Here is a 16995-nt window from a genome sequence, read left to right on the forward strand (position 1 = left end):
TACATACACCCAGCAGTGGCACAACTGCACACACAGTGCTATCTGTACAATATCTACTTCATTTCCAATAGAAAACGGGCACTGACAATTGGGTAGAATGCTTGAATGGAGTCACAGAGGAAAACAGCCTCTAACGCCAAACCTATATCATACAGTGATGTGAAAAACAGATTGGTGACCTAAGGTGAAGTTCACACTCCAATGAACTACCTCAGATTAAAATTGGGGCCTTTACTTCCCAAAGGAAAGGAAGCAAGCCAACAACTCAAAAAGGATTAGGGAAAAGCCATTCTTACAGTTCAGTGCTCGGTAACTTCTGTGAACACAGCCGCAGTTTGGGACATGTCAGAAAAAGGAGATGCACAGATTCAGTACAAAAGCCATCAACACAACCAGGTCACAGAAGACATGGAACAAATCTAAACCGCCTTTCTTTCAGAGTAAAAGCAAACAACCAGCACAAGACAAAGGAGAGTAGATTTTTCAGCAAGCAGCCTGTGATGAAAGGAAATGACATGCAAATATGATTCAGTAAGAGTCATTCTGCAGCAGTCTGCAGAACCACAGCGACAGAGGAGTTCAACAGGAGTCGGTACATGACAAAGGGAAACAATCCTCTTGGTACAGCAGCCTCTGGTAAGGCACGGAAAGCAGGAGTGGCCTGAAAGCCCACTATAAATTAAGATCAGTTTCTCCCTGTGCAATTGTTTCACTTTATCTTACTGAAGACCTCGCTGAGTGCTCAGCACAAGCACCAGAGTGGAGCAGACCATGGGGAAAACAAACAAAAAAATAAAAATCACCATCAACCAAATCCATTCCTCTTAGTAGTTTTTACTATGCCAATTTGAGGAGGGGGTGAGGAGCAAAGGTCTGACTGAACCTGTCTTTTAACAATTCAAGTCAGCAAGACATAGCCCAAGGAGGCAGCAGCACAAAGAGGGCAGTCAGGAAACAGCACAGCCAGTGTGAGTGATGAATTAGGACACAAACCAGGAGCAGCCCGTTGCATGTAGGGCAGCAAGACCTGGTTGCTGCATACAATGCAGTTCAAGCTGCACTATTAAGCACACGTTCTTGATCTTTTGTATTTTATAATTTTTTTTTTAATAGCTAGCTATTTTAAAGATACTGTGCAAATTCTAGTTGTGACTAGACAACCAAAGACCAGACTATTGCTATTCACAACAGTTGGAATCAATTCAAACACTGTGTTCTATTAATCAGATTCTGCTGTTGTATTAATCAGATTCCCAAATACTACTTGGTATGCTGCTGAAAGGAATCTGACATTGCGGATACTGGATAGAAAGGCAAAAAAATCAGCACACCTACGGCAGTGCTTTGATGTTCCAGATAAGGCTAATGATCTGCATACTAGGTAATTATTCTCAGCTTGCAGGTTGTGGCAAGATGTTGTAATGGGCAAAGCAAAGAGTGCATTGAAACTAAGCTAATATTTTCTGTAGAGACAACTGGCAACAGAAGTCATCTCACAGCAGGTAAAAAGCTCTCTGGGTCCCTGTGAACAAGCTAACCATCTTCCATACAGAGAGCCAACAATGCCTGATTGATTGAAAAAAAAAAACCATAAAGGGACACATAAAGACTTCGCCTAGGCTACAAAACAGAAAAATTGAGTTAATGAACTTAACAGTAAATCAGACAGTATGTAATCAATAGTGAAGGACTATGTGTTCAAACCACTGACTTTGAGCAGCTGACATCATACCACTGTAGCAACCACTATCTTGCAGGAATGAAGTTAAAAAATTTTGGACATGAAACTCGTCTCCTGTATTCTGTACTTCTCAGAGGCACAACCGTGCCTGTTCTGTGAAGAGCAGACAAGGGGCAGACATGGCAGCAGCCAACACCTGAGGAACTTCAACCAAAACAGCTCCTAGATAAAAAGACCCTGAGGAAACGTCGCTTCATGGCAATTAGCAATCACCGTAGTTGACAGTGACACATACTCGAAGGCAGAGAAGAAAGACATGGTAAGCAGTAACACAGGGAAATGCCAAAGTTGCATTCATTCTTTGATGCAAGCACCAAAGCCAAGCAACCTTCAGACAGAACCACTTTCCGCCAGGGTCAGCAAGCAGCAATGCGCTCCTCCTGCCCTCGTGCTCTGCCGCGAGCAGGAAGGCACGGACAACGGACAAGGAAGCAGAGCGCCGCAAACATTACCCAGCACACCAGACGCAATCCCACCATTAATTAGCGCTCCCCCAACAGTTATCCCACCTGCACCAGGCCCTCGGGCCCAAGGGCACTCAGCAGCTCGCACACGCAAACCCCGCCCTCGCGCCACGCCGGCCCGGGCCGCCCAGCGGCGCACGAGGGGCAGGGCGGAGCCAAAGGGGCCGGGACAAACGGAGGGGCGGGGCCTCGCGGCCGCGCACTCAGCAGCGCCGCCTGGTGGCCGCCGCGCCCCTCCGCAGCCCTGCCCGAGGCGGCCGCGCCGGCAAGATGGCCGCCCTGCGCGGCGTCACGGGCCTGGAGGCGACATGGCCTCCGGCGCGCGCCGCGGCGTCCGCCGCCTCCGGAAGCCGGCACAGCGCTCCGCACGGCCCAGCGGCTTTCTGTACCGCCGTGATCCGCCGGGGGGGGAGCAGAGAGCCCCGGGGGCATCAGGCCGCGAGAACGTGCCTGAGGTATCCCTAGCGGCGGGCAGTGTGCCTGGCCGTGCCAACGAGGCAGAAATTAGAACAAAAACAAATAACAGTTACTTACAGAAGTCATTCTGATGTTACAGCTCACAATATTCACTCTTATGGCCAACTCTCCCCATCAGAAGATAAACATGAGACATGCTCAGGGATGATGCAACTGCGGCAGAGCCGAAGCATGCTGAAGAGTTGAATGGCTGCCCCCCAAAGCGCCTTTCAACGCGATCAGTTCCATCCTTGTGATTTTGAAGTAATTCACGCTAATGATGTGAGAGGACGTGGAGTCACCACCCTCAGCACATACCAACACTTGGCCATCACACTCAGATTTCTTTACAAAAAGATCTTCCCCCAGCTGAAGGTTTCTCACTACCACCTGCTAACGCTGGTGCCCCAGGCAATGGGGTGCTGTAGGGATGCACGACTCCAGCATGGATTTCTGGGTTACAGTGCATGGTGGTCACAGCTGTGAACACTGCCAGCACACTGAGGACAGAGATTCCAGAAGCAGAAAGGACAAACTGTCATATCACAAAGAAAGGGAACAAAAGATCCTTCAGCACGTGGAAGAGGTTCTGCCTGTTTTCAGAAGGGTGAACACATGCTCCTATGTAAGACACCGCATAGCTGAGGACATAAACCTATTTGCTGGAATGCAGATATGATCACTGTCTGTGTGCTGAGCAGCAGGAATGTGATCCAACATGGCCCAAAAGCTGTGCAGCCATCTGGAGCAGCACTGAGCTAAGATTTGTGTGTCGGTATCAGAGGAATGGTGAGCAGCTGGAGGTTCTGCATCTGCTCAGTGGCCACACCTGACAGCCCACTGATGGTCCTTATGTCTAACCGAGCTCTGTGAGAAGTCTTCAGCAGCATGAGCCTTTACATTCACAGTGTAATTTCACTTAGACAAGACATAAAACATATCCACAAAGGGTTCCCAGCCCCTTCTGGGTGTGCACATCTAGACAGAAGAAACCTCAGGACACGTTACACTCCACAGGTTTATCAAAGAGATCCATGGCTGCTATAAATCAATGCATGGATTTCAGTAGTGCTAACACGAGTTTACATCCCCAAACAATCTGTTCCATGTCTGCCTCAGGTAAAGATTTCTCTGTGGAAAATCTGTTGTTCTTCTGCTACTCCTTTGCATGCTTAAATAAAGGACCAGAATTTCCACATCTACTTCCCCCTCAGAATGAAAGAGCACTCCTTTATGCCACTGCACACAGGCTAGCTCTGGAAAGATCACTGCTAAGCAACAGAAAAATACATTCTTTTCATGTAAGAAAGATCCCAGTCACTTCATGTTGCTAAAAGCCACATTTAATTTGTGAAAGAAACATGGAAGCACTGAGCCTGATTTCTTGCAGTCTTCGTAAGGCAGAAAAACATAACTGCTAGCTTTTCTGCTAAATGTAATTTAGAGCAGTGCAACCTTAGTGGAGGTGCATACATCAGATAGGCTGCAGAACAATCCTATAAAACAGACGTTTCTTGGCAGGTCTGTGCACTGTCAGCTTCACAGGCCCAAAGCCGCTGATCCAGCCACGTGCTACTAGCAGAGTTGGCTTAAAGAGGCAGTTCAAAACTGATATAAAGCTTACAGCTTTGAAACGACTGTTTAACAGTAGCTATCACAAACTGCAGAACTGTAAAATGAAGATAAATTCCAATAATTTACTTGAGAATGCATGAAAGAAACATCCACAGAAAGAACTTGCATTAGCTGTACAGGTTACTGTCCTGTTCTCAGCAGAATGAATCAGAGAAGTATCTTGAGTTGAAAATGAAACTAACCATTACTTTCTTTGTCAAATCGCATTAGCTCAGATTAGCTGTTTCAGTCAGATCATTACATCGCCATGCTAGGACCAGTACCGACAAAGCCAACAAGTAGTGAGGGGAAGAGCAAAGCTGCTGGGCCTTTCCATAGCAGCTTATCCTAAAGCCTCAGCCAAAGGCTCAACAGCACCACTTCCAGAGGGCATTTCAGCGTTCCCCTTTATTCATTGTTGATTCCCCCACTTAAAACCATAACTTCTTTCTGTAATTAGGGGGAAAATTGAAGATAGCTTTATTTTATGTAGTATATACTGTAACCGTAGTAAAATCCCTTTCTTACCACTTCCCTCAACACCTTTGTTCCTCAACTGCAAATTCCTCCTTCTATCTTCCAAGCCCTGGATAAGAGAAGCTTGTTTAACCCTTTAACACTACTTCCGTTTTGTCTCAACCTCATTACAGCCCCCTGTGCAACCTTGGAATAATTTGTTTGCTTTGCCCCAGGACATACATATTTATTTCAAGATCGCTCCCTTGTACAAACATTTGGGTCTGGTGGTGTACACCATGCCCACAATAAACAAACAGTGTTGTAACTTATTCATTACAGAAGGGGGGATGAGAAAGAAAATTCAGCATCAAATTTTCTCTACAAAGTTTTCCAAAAAGCGTTCCACTTCCACCCAGAACACTGAGCTGCTTTTGTTAGATCTCGAAGAGTTCTCCTACCATGTCATTAAGATGAAAAAGTAGGCATAGGAAACATTTAAAATATCCAAACCAGAGAACCACACTCCTCCTTATAACATTACAAACTCCATCAGGAAGGCACATTTCAGTATCGCTGGAAATTAACAGGCTCTTTGGTACAACGTCCTCTTATACCAGCTTCAGAATACTGAAGAAATCCTACAAGGAAAAAACAGTCAGTGGGTAAAGGGAAAGAAAAACAGTGTCAGATGTATTTCAAGAGTAAACAGTCTTCTGTGCCAATTTACAGGATAGATTCAAGGCAGGATAACACACCACAGTCTTGAAAACCTTCAAGTAGCAAAATCTTCTCCTAGACTATGCAAATACTTTGTTTTTTATTCATTATTACTTAGTTTCATTTGCGACAACTGTTCAGCAAAATTTAACTAAAGTAGGAATTATATGCTAGAAACAAATGTTATTGCTAATTGCATGATAATAAAAGCAAAACTAAGGCAGTGCTCTCTGTGGAAAAGATCTGAAAGTCCTTGCTGTGGTTTCAGCAACACTGTGCTACATCACAAAGCTGAGCTGGCAGTACAAGGCCCAAGGGAACATTCCACAAAATCTGTAATTAATTCTTGAGTAGGAAAAATCCCTCAATTATATCACTGCTTTGAACAAGCTACCAAGATATGCAGTAATCCAGAAAGTCTGGTATTAAAACAAGTGTATAATTTCAGCTGAAGATGAATAAAAGCAACACAATGACTTGCAAGTAGCAAAGAGTACAAGTTGTTCCTGTATTCCTTGTAAGAACCAACAGCCTTAACACGTCAGTTACAAAAATACACAATCTGCCATGCAACACTACATGGGAAACCTGGTTTTGTTAACTGGAGCCTTCTTTGTTTCTTATTTAACATCACTTTGAGTGGCACTCGGCGATACCAGTAGAACCCAAACAGCTGACACGACACTGCAATGAAACTTCTTCCCTAAGTAGTTCACTTTGCAATGTCATCTTAACCAAGCTTGAAAATTCATTTTTCTGACTGTCAATAGCTTTAGCAGTGCTTGTTTCTGCACACCAGAGATGCAGAGATGACTGAGAGGCTCTGAATCCAGCCGCAAGACAAAGGCTGTCGCTGGTTTAACCAGACAGAAAGGAGGCAGGTATCGAGGACTGCGTCACAGCACCTCCCCGAGCACACCGCGCACAGCAACACAGCGCGCTTCTGAGCTTCAGATGTGTGAAAGAAGTCCGATTTATTGCCGGCCCGCGTCGCCCGCAGGCCGAAGGGAGAGGAGAGGAGCCGCCGCGCCGCGCCCCGCACCGGAGCCAAACCGCCCCGGGCATCGCCTCACCGCACCGCGCCGCCACCGGAGCGGCAGCCGCGTTCACGAACCGGCAAATAAACAGACAAGCCAGAGGGCACGCGAACGCTCCGCCACCCTCAGATCCGAACCAGAAAAGCGCGGCGAGCGAGCGGGGCAGGGCCGGGAGGGCAGAGCCTCTGCTCCGTGTCTGGCGGCCCGCCGTCACGCCGGGTCCCCCGGGGCGCTCAGGACTTACCTCCCACCTCCCCGCGCTGCGGGCCGACCGCCCAGCCTAAATCTCCGCGGCCGCCGCCGTCGCTCCCGCGCGGCGCCCCAACCGTTCCTCCGGCAGCAGCATCCCTCCGCCGGCAGCCGCTCGCAGGCCAACTTGAAGGCAGCCCCCGCTCCGCCTCCACCCGCTGCTCCGCTCCGCCCCGCCCCCCGCAGCCCCCACGGCCGCCCTGAGCGGGACGCGCGCGCCACGCGGCGGCCGGGAACGGCACGTGCTGCGGGACGGGGCCGCGCTCCGGGCCGCTCCGTACGGCGGGGCTCGTCCTCGCAGCCCGACGCCGAACAGCCCGCATTTGGGACGCAGCCCGTCGCCGAGCAGCGCTCTGGAGGATGGAGGATCTCGGTAGCGCTCCCAACGGAAACGACAAGAACCAACTGTTCTCAGCACGTTGGCTGTTCCACTCCGCGCAGTCATTGGGAGCTGCCGGATCGCTCATAGCGACCTTGGGAGCGGGTCGCACAGCGGAGAGCGGCACCGAGAAACGCTCGTGGCCGCACGAGGTCGGAGTCGCACCGCGGGCGCCGCACGGCCCCGTCAGCCCGAGGCATCGCAGCGGAACAGTCCCGGCTGCAGGCAGAGGACCGGCAGCGTGGGAATAAAGAAGGATAAGACGTCATCCACCGCCTACCCTGGAGCGTTATTCACAGTGCAGTTATTAGAAACACCATAGAAACTAATTTTGAGTGCTTGCAGAGAAGACTACAACAGGACCACACTGTCCCGCAAAGCTTCCCTGGGCTTGAAATAAGATGAAGTTACCACCGAATAACGGCAAACTCCAAACCTGGTCTAGCATTCCCAAGGAAACGCTCAATTTATAGTGCGTGGTTTGCCCCGAGCCAGGCCTGAGGCAGCACCTGGAGCAACAACAGCAGGAGCAAAAAGCCTGCAGCTTCTCTCCCCAGCAACCTGAACAACCTGAGATCCAAGCACCGCCTGCACCATGCTGGTAACTGCACCAGGCAGAACCTCATGATACAGCAGTGACAAGAAAGCTCTTACCTGAAAAATCATACGGTATTTGCAGAAATGATCTGCTGTAGAGAAAACACACTGCACCTCTGGGCCTGAGACTCCAGACACGTGCTTTGTTTCAGTTGCAAACCCTCCAGCTCAGGGCAGAGCTCTTGCTAGGTATTTGCACTCCAAAGATTTGCTTTAAAGAAGAGAGCAAAGGGAACAAACATCTATGACTACTGTGCATAGTTCTGTTCTCTGCTCAACCATTGCTGCTCTACACCCCAATGGTTTCTAGCTTGTGTGCCTGAAAGGTGCGTGAGGTTACACATCAGTGAGATTTGGAAAGCATGAAGTCCAGATCCCCATGAAACATTTCTGAGCTCTGTTGTGTATCACGGATGAACTGTTTTGAAACTAAGTTACATGAGAGAGGAGGAAGTGTGTGAAGGGGTATGTTCAGAATGAACAGCACCTGAAATATTTCTGAAAGACAATTAATGGAATTTCAACATCTAATTGTGTGCCCAGATCATGTTTTGCAAGTCAGTTTTAGACCACTTGTTTTTAAGTTTGCAAAAATACATCTTTTTCTCATTTCACAGCATGGGATAAAAAAGGGCAGTCTTAATAACAAGGCTTTTACAGGACTTAAGCTCCTAAGATTTATAGTTTTTAACCTCTAAATTCCATTTATGTAACCTCACATAGCACTTAAAGTCACAGAAATCTCTTTATATATTCGGCATGAGACTTTAAAATTTTCTGCTTCCTCCAGAAGATGAGCCCTACTTTTTAAAAACAAACAAACTGGGTCTGCAGTATTTAGAATAATAGCAAATAACTTGAAAAGAAAGTTAAACAAAACTTGAAACCCTTGGAAGAAAATGCGGTGTCTCGCAACAGGAGGTAGCACAGTTACAGTCACGATTCTAAAGAGACAAGCAAGGCTTGCAAACAGAGACAGTATCTCATTAGACTAATTGGTACAACTTAATACAATAAACAAATTTTGGCTTTTGCAAAGTTCAATATTCCTCTGTATCGTGCTGGGACACTTGCATCCTTTGTTAAACATCAGGAGATGCACTAATCTTCTCTCCATTTTGTCTCTTACAGCTGTGAAAAACAAGGCACTTATTTGAAGAGTTTGTTCAGGCACGCCAGATACACATCAGATTTGTACAAAAACCACCTTATTGGTGTGGTTCAGACAAGCATGAACCTCTGAATGGGATGATTTTCTTACCCTCTGTAGCGCCTTTCACACCATCTGTCCCCCAAACTCTGTTCTTCGTTTCTGAGCATTGCCAACATGTGCAAAAAAAAAAAAAAAAAAAAAAAAAAAAAAAACAACCCACCACCAAAAACGTTATGAATGACAAGGTGCTTGAAGAAGGCATTCAGAAGCATCGTTGAACCAGAGAAAAACCATATTCTCCTCTGGAGAGCAAACAGAGGCGCAACATCACAGAGCCCAATACAAACCTTCCCCTCTGATGAAATGCAAGGTATCTCCTTGGGTAATAAAGTACTAGTTCAAGTAGAAAGGAATGTTAATTCGGAGGACAGGAAATTGTATCTTACTAGCAACACCTCCAAATAGCTTCAACATGAAGTGCTGGTAAAATAGCACAGCACTTCCTCAAACTGATTTGTGACTCATGTTTCTAAACCACTTAAGAAAATAAACACACTACATAAAGTCATCAGAGAGGAATCTGTCTCCTGTTTGAGAGGGAAAGTACACAGCTGATCTATCATCGCTGCATAAGCAGTCTGAATTCTTCAATCTTGGCTACAATCTCACTTCTCCAAGAACGAGCCGTACCACTTCTTGCTTCCACAGCATCCAAGAGCAACACTGCTAACATGCAGTGCATATTTTCCTTCAAGTGAGTACTGGAAGTGTCTATGAAGCTACTTTGAGGCTGCTGATCTCCCTTCTTCAGGACCGCACACAGCTCTCAGGATCAGCAGAACTAACCCAGGCAAACCTAGATTAGAGTGCCACAGCTAATTTCTAGGTAAAAAGAAAACTGCAAATGGGGTCTTTAGCACTGATTTCAGTCTTTTTCCTTCTGTTACACCATGTGTCTCAATGTGTTCCTTTTGAAAATTCAGACAAGTCTCTATCTGCAAACAATCAATTCTGAGCTGCGTTGGAAATGATCCTGAGAATTCAGAACAATGAGTTGAGAGAAAAACCTCATCTTCGGTGTAAGGGAAGAAACTTAATGCCATTCACAGGTAAAATATTTGCACCCATAAGGTCACAAAATATTGCAAATATTTAACTGACAGTGTCTGACTCCTTTCACTTTTTGCTTCTATACAAGCTGGTCTCTGCAGCAGTGTTGTACTTACTCCCACTTTGAGGCTCTTTTGTGAGAGATGCTGACATTTTTTCCTCGGTTGAATTGCACAGGCAAGCATGGGGAGATCCTTCTCCATTTTTATTCTCTTCTCATACAGAAAGCAAAGTGTATCTAAATGCCTGATCACACACAGCAAGGACAGTCGTGAGCAGCTAACAGCTGTCACGAAAAGCAATCTTTGGGTCTTCCTGCAGGCCTTAAATTCTTTCCAGTAGTATTTTTCCTCAAATATTTTTCTCCCCACGTTATTATGTGGTATTTAACAGTTGCATTTCTTCCTCAAGGAGGCAGCAGCAACAGGGAAAGTTAGTCTTTCTTTTACAATTAGTCTCTTAATTTAGGAAAGCAACATGGAGAGACTAGTAATCTGTAGAAATGGTGTTGCATTTCAGTCTTGTTCTTTATTCGTCTCTGATTAATTTCTGAACTGTGCCCTCACTTCAGATTCACCCTGGGTCTGTATTAGCATTATTCCAGCTTAAAAACCCTATTAACCTTTCAGATTTTGCTCTTTTTATTGTTTTTAAAGCATTCAATTCATTCAGAATATCTGATCCTTAAATTTCAACAGCAATACTAGGAATTAACATGTTCCCACAACAATTCACATTTTACAGAAAAGCCAGTAACTCAAATGTTTCAGAGCTTTATACATTTGGATAGAAGATTTTTAAGTTACAAAAACACTACGTCTGAATTTCCACACAGTATGAAGGAAGGTGCAGCACAGAAGTTCTATGGCTTGCCCTGAGAACAGCAGCTGCAAAAGAACCTAAAGAAACTCAAATCTTCTGCCACCAGGTAAATTTTTTCAAGGGCTGCCAATGCATTTGATAAGAAAGAAAGCATTTGTAAGGGGACCAGGTACAAGTTAAAAACATTAATACAGTTGTAAGAAATACTTACATTAAAGGAAAACCACCAAATCGCCAGCAGCATTTGGCAGTGATGACAGATGAGAGACAACCATCTCCCCGACTCACGTCCTGCACTTTACCATAAGTAGTCTTCAGGCAAGTGATACAAATGCAAAACTCATTATTAGCAGCTACCATAGGAATCATAGCATGAGCACATCACAGGTCAGTCAACAGCACCAAAGGACAAGTAAAGATTTGCTTCAGAGAAAGGAGCAGAAGAAGCAAACATTAAGCTAACATGAAAATAGCCCACAGGTGCCCAAGAGGAAACAGAAACCCATCTACAGTCACACTTCAGAATTAGCAAACACTGCATTCTTCCTCATTTTTACATGTCTAAAAGTAATTAAGAAAAAAAACCATTTTATTTCTATATCCATTTATTATTCCAGTCTGTAAAAATATAAGACTAATATACAGCTACAGCTAGCTAGATTCATAAAATCAATCTTCATTCAGTGAGCTAACAATGTACATTATACATTGAAGTTGTAAGAAAAATACTGATATTCGACATTTTAAACAAGTTCATTGATGTAAAAATCACATTTCAAGTAGAATTTAATTAGAAAATACATAATATTCACAAAAATACACATGTTAAAGACAGGTTGTGAGAACATTGCCCTAAATTTAATTCAGCTGTGGAAAAAACATATGATTCACAGTTAGGCTTGACTTACCCAGTACCAGAGCAGAACTTCAAAGTAAATGCATCTTAATTCTACGAAGCATTTGCTTGTTTCCCAGTAAGGTGCACTTATCTCCCATCTGCAGTGAAGGACTTCCCCCATGCAGGTATACAATACATAACGCTACTCAAGAGAACTTCAGTTTTCTGCTCCATTTTTAAGTAATTTGGATATTTATATATTAGTTTATAAAATCTGGATTGAAAATACAGTTTACATATGCAGGATACTTAATACACAAAGATTACATTAATAGCAGCTTAATTTTGTCAATCATGCGTAGCAACCTCACTATCACTTCTGAATTTCTTTTAGCTAAAGATAAAAATCTGTATGAAACAGTCAAGCCTTTAAGCACTTTCTTCCAAGGAGAAAATTATAAAGATGTTAAAAATTTAGGAGGTAGTAAATGAAAGGCTAACGATATCAGCATATTTTAAAAACCCTATACTGAGCCTTAGTACCATTTATATATAAAGTTTAGCCATTCATAATCAACCACTGATCATCCTGAAGTAATAATTTAAAAACAGTTGATAATTAAGAGTGTATATATCAGTAAAATGTGGAAGAACTTTAGAAACTTCATGGTCACTGCAGCATTTAGCAATTACATGCGGTGCAGCCTGTCCCTGTAACCATAAATACAACTAAAATCAGTTTTCAGTATGTATATTTAGTGTTTTGTTCTAACCAAATCCCAAATGCACAGTTTTGCTGTGTGTGTAATCAAGTTCCTGTAAAACAGAACATCACACATCAAGTGTATTCTCTCACATATTTAGATCAATTAGATTACAGAATTGCAGAAAAGGTCCTACGGGATGAATTCCCATGCAATTTATAGTGGGACCCTAGTTAGTGCCTACAAATCCTTCGTACCAGCATACACATCCAATTCATCCATGCGTCTGTTAAAGTACAAATTGGGTAACACAGAGTTTGGCAGCACTCTAACTTTGGGCATTTGTACTTCAGCAATAAGTTACCGTGTAACATTCTGTAATTAGCATTCTCAGAACCAACCCTCCTGCCTAACTTAATAGCTCATCATGCACCCATGCTGCAAAATGCCAGTGCACCACAGCAGACCCACAGTGCACCTCCTCCGAATGAGAGCATCACACCTGCATTCAGTATGCTACCACTTCATCTTCTGTGTCTGTGGACCTCATTCTTTTCTCACCCAAGTGCCTTTGCTCCTTTAATTATTCACAATATATTCAAGTAAACAAAAGGCACAGAAGTGCAAACTAGCATAATAGATGACAGTCACCATCAGCTGATGACTTTATACAGGAAGGAAAGTCTTTAATAAAGGAAGAACATACTTTAAAGTAAACAATCTTCCTTTAGTAAAGGAAGTGTAGAGCAGCAGTCAGAAAAGGTGTTATTGAAGCTTACATATTGCAGAGTGAAGATTTTCCTCTAAGTAGATATAGTTGCTTCATATAATTAGCAAAAATAAGTAAAACGCTTCAAAGCCCGGGAGATTTGAACTCCAATGTTAAGATTATTAATTTCAAATTCAAACGCATTAAAATTTAATGCCACTAATAACTGAAGCAATTTTGTTTATACTACACTCTTAGCCTCTGATACACTAGCCCTAACCCTTGTGCAGATGCCTTAACACCAAACTTCTAGATAGCCCCATATTAGTGAAGTTACGAGAGGTAGATGTTTCCCCAGAGTAGACTGGGGGAAAAAAAAAAAAAAGTTTGTTTCCTTTCCTGTTTGTTCCATCTCTCCCCACAGGGCAGAAGAGGCTTCCAAGAATCTGGAAGCACAGTACAGAACTGGTCACATCCTACTGCTTTCTTACAGGTTGAGTCAGACTGCTGGATCCCTGTTGAGAAGCTCCATTCACCTTCCTCCCAACTTCATTAATTCCCGTCTAACTTTCCTGCAAGGAGTAACATTCCCAAAATAGAGTCAGGTGGGGAACAGAGTGCCAGGTGGTAAAACAGAAGATCCTAAGAAGGAGGAAGTGCTAGAAGCCTTTCCCTGCCATTCTCCTAGGAAATTTGCTTGCATGTGCTTTTGCAGTATCAGCACTTGTCATCTGTATTTTGCTTTATACATACAGCTCTATAATATTTAAGACAGCCAGCCAGTGGTGCACAGGAAGATCAGCATTTACAGTTTAATTCATTGGAATGAATCATTTTAATATCATACTGCTCAAATTCTATTGAAATCTCATCCTGATTTCAAACTGTTTTCTAAGTACAGGGATTTAAGTCAATCTAAGCTGCTTTAAATGTGTAGGTGTGAAGAAAGTAATTTTTCACATCATTTAGACTCATAACAACAAGCTTCTCTAGCAGAAATCATTGCAGCTTCTGCTAGGACTGCTTTTTGTTTTCTAAAACATGGATTATGTAATGTTACTTCCATAGCATTAAGTTTACATTTGATTTCTTTACTATTCACTGAGATTAGCAACTAAATTTGATGATGTCCTAAACATTGCAAACTAAAATGAGAAGAGGTCTGAGATACAGAAGTGTTAAAAATTTCACATTTGGGTTTAAAAATCATAGTGTAGTTGAAAGTAAATGAACCTCATGATATAAGGCAAATTAAAAACAATATAGATGCATCACTAACGAGCCTGTGGTTACATACCCACAACAGGACAGTCAGCCTCAGAAGGCCCTATCTAACTGAGGATAATCTGCTGAACTCCTCACATACTGCTGTTGCTCAATGACTCAGGAACCTCACCAACCAGGAGTGCCTCTCTCCCAGCCCATCTCCTGCTTATTTTTGTTTCCTCATACGCAGAGCCACACAGACAGCTCTATCAGCAAAACAGCAGTCCAGAAGAGGAACTGACCGACTAAAGCATCTCCATGGTACATAAGCAGCACTTCAGTTGAATGTGAAACCACAGCACATTAGATAATCAACCTCAGACACTAATGGAAATTCAATTCCATAGAACCAATAGTATTTGCACAAAAAAAACAAAAGTACTGTTAAGAGAAAGCTCACAGCCATCTCTTAGCTATCCTTCACCTTCAATTTAAATTTTAGTCAGTTATCAACTATTTTTTTTAATATTTGTGAAGTATTTACATGGAAGTGCAGAGTCAGTCCACTTACATCATTGTGAATTTCTTACATTTACTATCTTTTCCTCCTTTTAAGCAAATTGCAGTGCACAGTAGATGGAGAGGTATAAAACATCATATATTATGCCAAATCAAAAGTGTACAGCATCCTTGCTCAGTACAGAGTACACCAATGTAATTTCATAGTGTTATTATTGTTCCGTCTTCTTCTAATGACTTGTGATCTGGGTTCTGTACTTCATATTCCATGCTAATGTTGCATGCTGAGTGACTCAAGCTCACCTCACTGGAAGGAAGGAAGCCATTTTGTGTTGGCTCATGGAGCAGGTCAATCTGCGTCAATGATTCTAGGCTGGTAGGTGCAGCTTTAGGAATTTGCTGTGGCTCACCGCTATCTTCAATGACGATGTCCTCCTCGTCACTCTCTTCTTCTCCTTGCAAGAAATTTGCTAAAATATTTGGCGTGCTGCTTGGAAGACTAGACTCAGTAGACTGACCAGAGCTGCCAGAATTCCGACTGTTCCTCACAACATTATTTCTCTGGTTTGCTGGTCTGACTGTAATGATCAGGTTACGGCTGTTTGCAATCATCATGTCTGTAACTTGATCAAGGCTTTTCCCTGAAACTTCTATGCCATTCACCTCCAGTACTTCATCATTGACAGCCAGTAAGCCCGTGCTTTGAGCCAGGCCCCCAGGGACAAGCCTGGATATGAAAATCCCTGGAACTTTTTCTAATCCATGTGGCGTCACTCTGACACTAGAGCCATCCCGTATATAGAATCCAAGGGGTTTGTCAGTTCCATACTTGTAAAGTCGTACCCTGCGATGAGTTTCTGGAAGAATATCTACATCTATAATAGAAGACACTGGTCTGAAGTCTTGTGGCATGCTAATGACAACGTGTGGTTTCTTCTTGTGATTATCTGGACGTAACACATTTGTTAAGACGTTTTTCTTCCTTGTCATAGTATCGGTACCAAAGGCACTGTAGTCTGCATCTTCTGTAAGACATAGCACACTGATGATTAGGTCACTTTATATGTAGGCCATATAGCACCGCTTTCATGTTTTAGGTTAGCAGAATGAACAATCTAGTCTAGAAGGTTTCTGGTTTGCTACAGTAGAAACATTCTATACTTGAGACAAGAGCTCTGATGCTATGCAATTTATCAAGGCTTGCAAGGTTACCAAAGGAAAGAACAGTTCAAAAAAAATTAAAGCAAGTTAACAGAGCAAAGGAAAAGAACTAGCTGCATGAGAAAGGTCAGAAATGGAAAGGACAAGCACATTCCTAGAAACATCTTAATTTTATTCAGAGCAACTCCATTTGTTAGTTTTCTCTCCTTAAGTTTCAGATCATTGGAAAAGAAAGAATGAAAAAGGGAAAGCAGCCAGAGTACCCATTATTGCCCAGTTCCTGGAAGCGATCCAAGTGACCTGGATTCAAACTCCAGAAACATTATTGCACTCTGCACTCTTCTCCCCACCCCCATGCAATGTAGGTAAAACAACTGTGGAACAGAAACAAAGAGACGTTGCACACACACACACTTCTAGCAACATCATATGTACAAGCAATGCTGCAGTTGCCACTGTTTGATAGGAAAGTGCACAAATGACTTTATAAAAAAAGAGGAATCTGAGCCATACAAATATTACTGATGGAAATAACTTCAGCAGAAGTAACTCTTTTTTGTCCAAAAAAACACCCATTTTCCAAAGGAAGCTTCCATTTTAAGTATACTCTAACTCCAAAAATGTTGAACCGAGTTTGAAAGGGTCTTTCAATCAGCTGTTCTTCAGCAGGAAAGACTAACTGAAATTATTAGATGTAGCATCAAGCAAGGAGGCTTTAGAAAAAGAATAAGATCTGTTCATCAAAAGTCTAAGAGAGTCAAGTCAGGTTCTGACAAAAGGTGGCTTGATTTAAAAAACACTCAAGATAAAAGCCACCTCCCCAAACAAAGCATGTAACAAATGGACTTTACTGCAGAACACTTCTGCAAATGCAAGCTTAACACTTTGAGTAAAATCTATTTTGAGATATCTCACTGAGATCAGCCATTAATAATCCTGTACTTCATAGCTGAGAACTAACATGCTGAGTTCTCAGACAACACGAAGCAGTTCTTTTAATCTTTTCATTAAATTTATCAAAGTACGAGTAGATGCTTTGCTTTTATCTACTGACAAACCA

The 16995-nt window shown here is 43.1% G+C and overlaps 1 protein-coding gene across 5 annotated transcripts in view; it reads right to left on the reverse strand.

Moving 5' to 3' along the window:
- PARD6B (par-6 family cell polarity regulator beta) overlaps positions 1–16995 on the reverse strand; it is a 72151-nt gene that overhangs the window by 44908 nt on the left and 10248 nt on the right. For 2 of the 5 annotated variants that reach the window (XR_006181300.1, XR_006181299.1), the window contains exon 1: positions 6733–6822. Coding sequence is in view for 2 of the 5 variants with exons in the window: in XM_042884842.1 (XP_042740776.1) it covers positions 14976–15799 (824 nt within the window). In the remaining 3 variants the exon portion in view is untranslated. Of the gene's footprint in view, positions 1–6732; positions 15800–16995 lie in introns of those variants that run through there. The other 3 variants (XM_042884842.1, XM_042884843.1, XR_006181301.1) reach the window with 2 other exon arrangements.

Source organism: Lagopus leucura, unplaced genomic scaffold (assembly GCF_019238085.1).
Source record: "Lagopus leucura isolate 7727_CA_CO unplaced genomic scaffold, USGS_WTPT01 Super-Scaffold_100047, whole genome shotgun sequence".
In the NCBI taxonomy this organism is placed as follows: domain Eukaryota; kingdom Metazoa; phylum Chordata; class Aves; order Galliformes; family Phasianidae; genus Lagopus; species Lagopus leucura.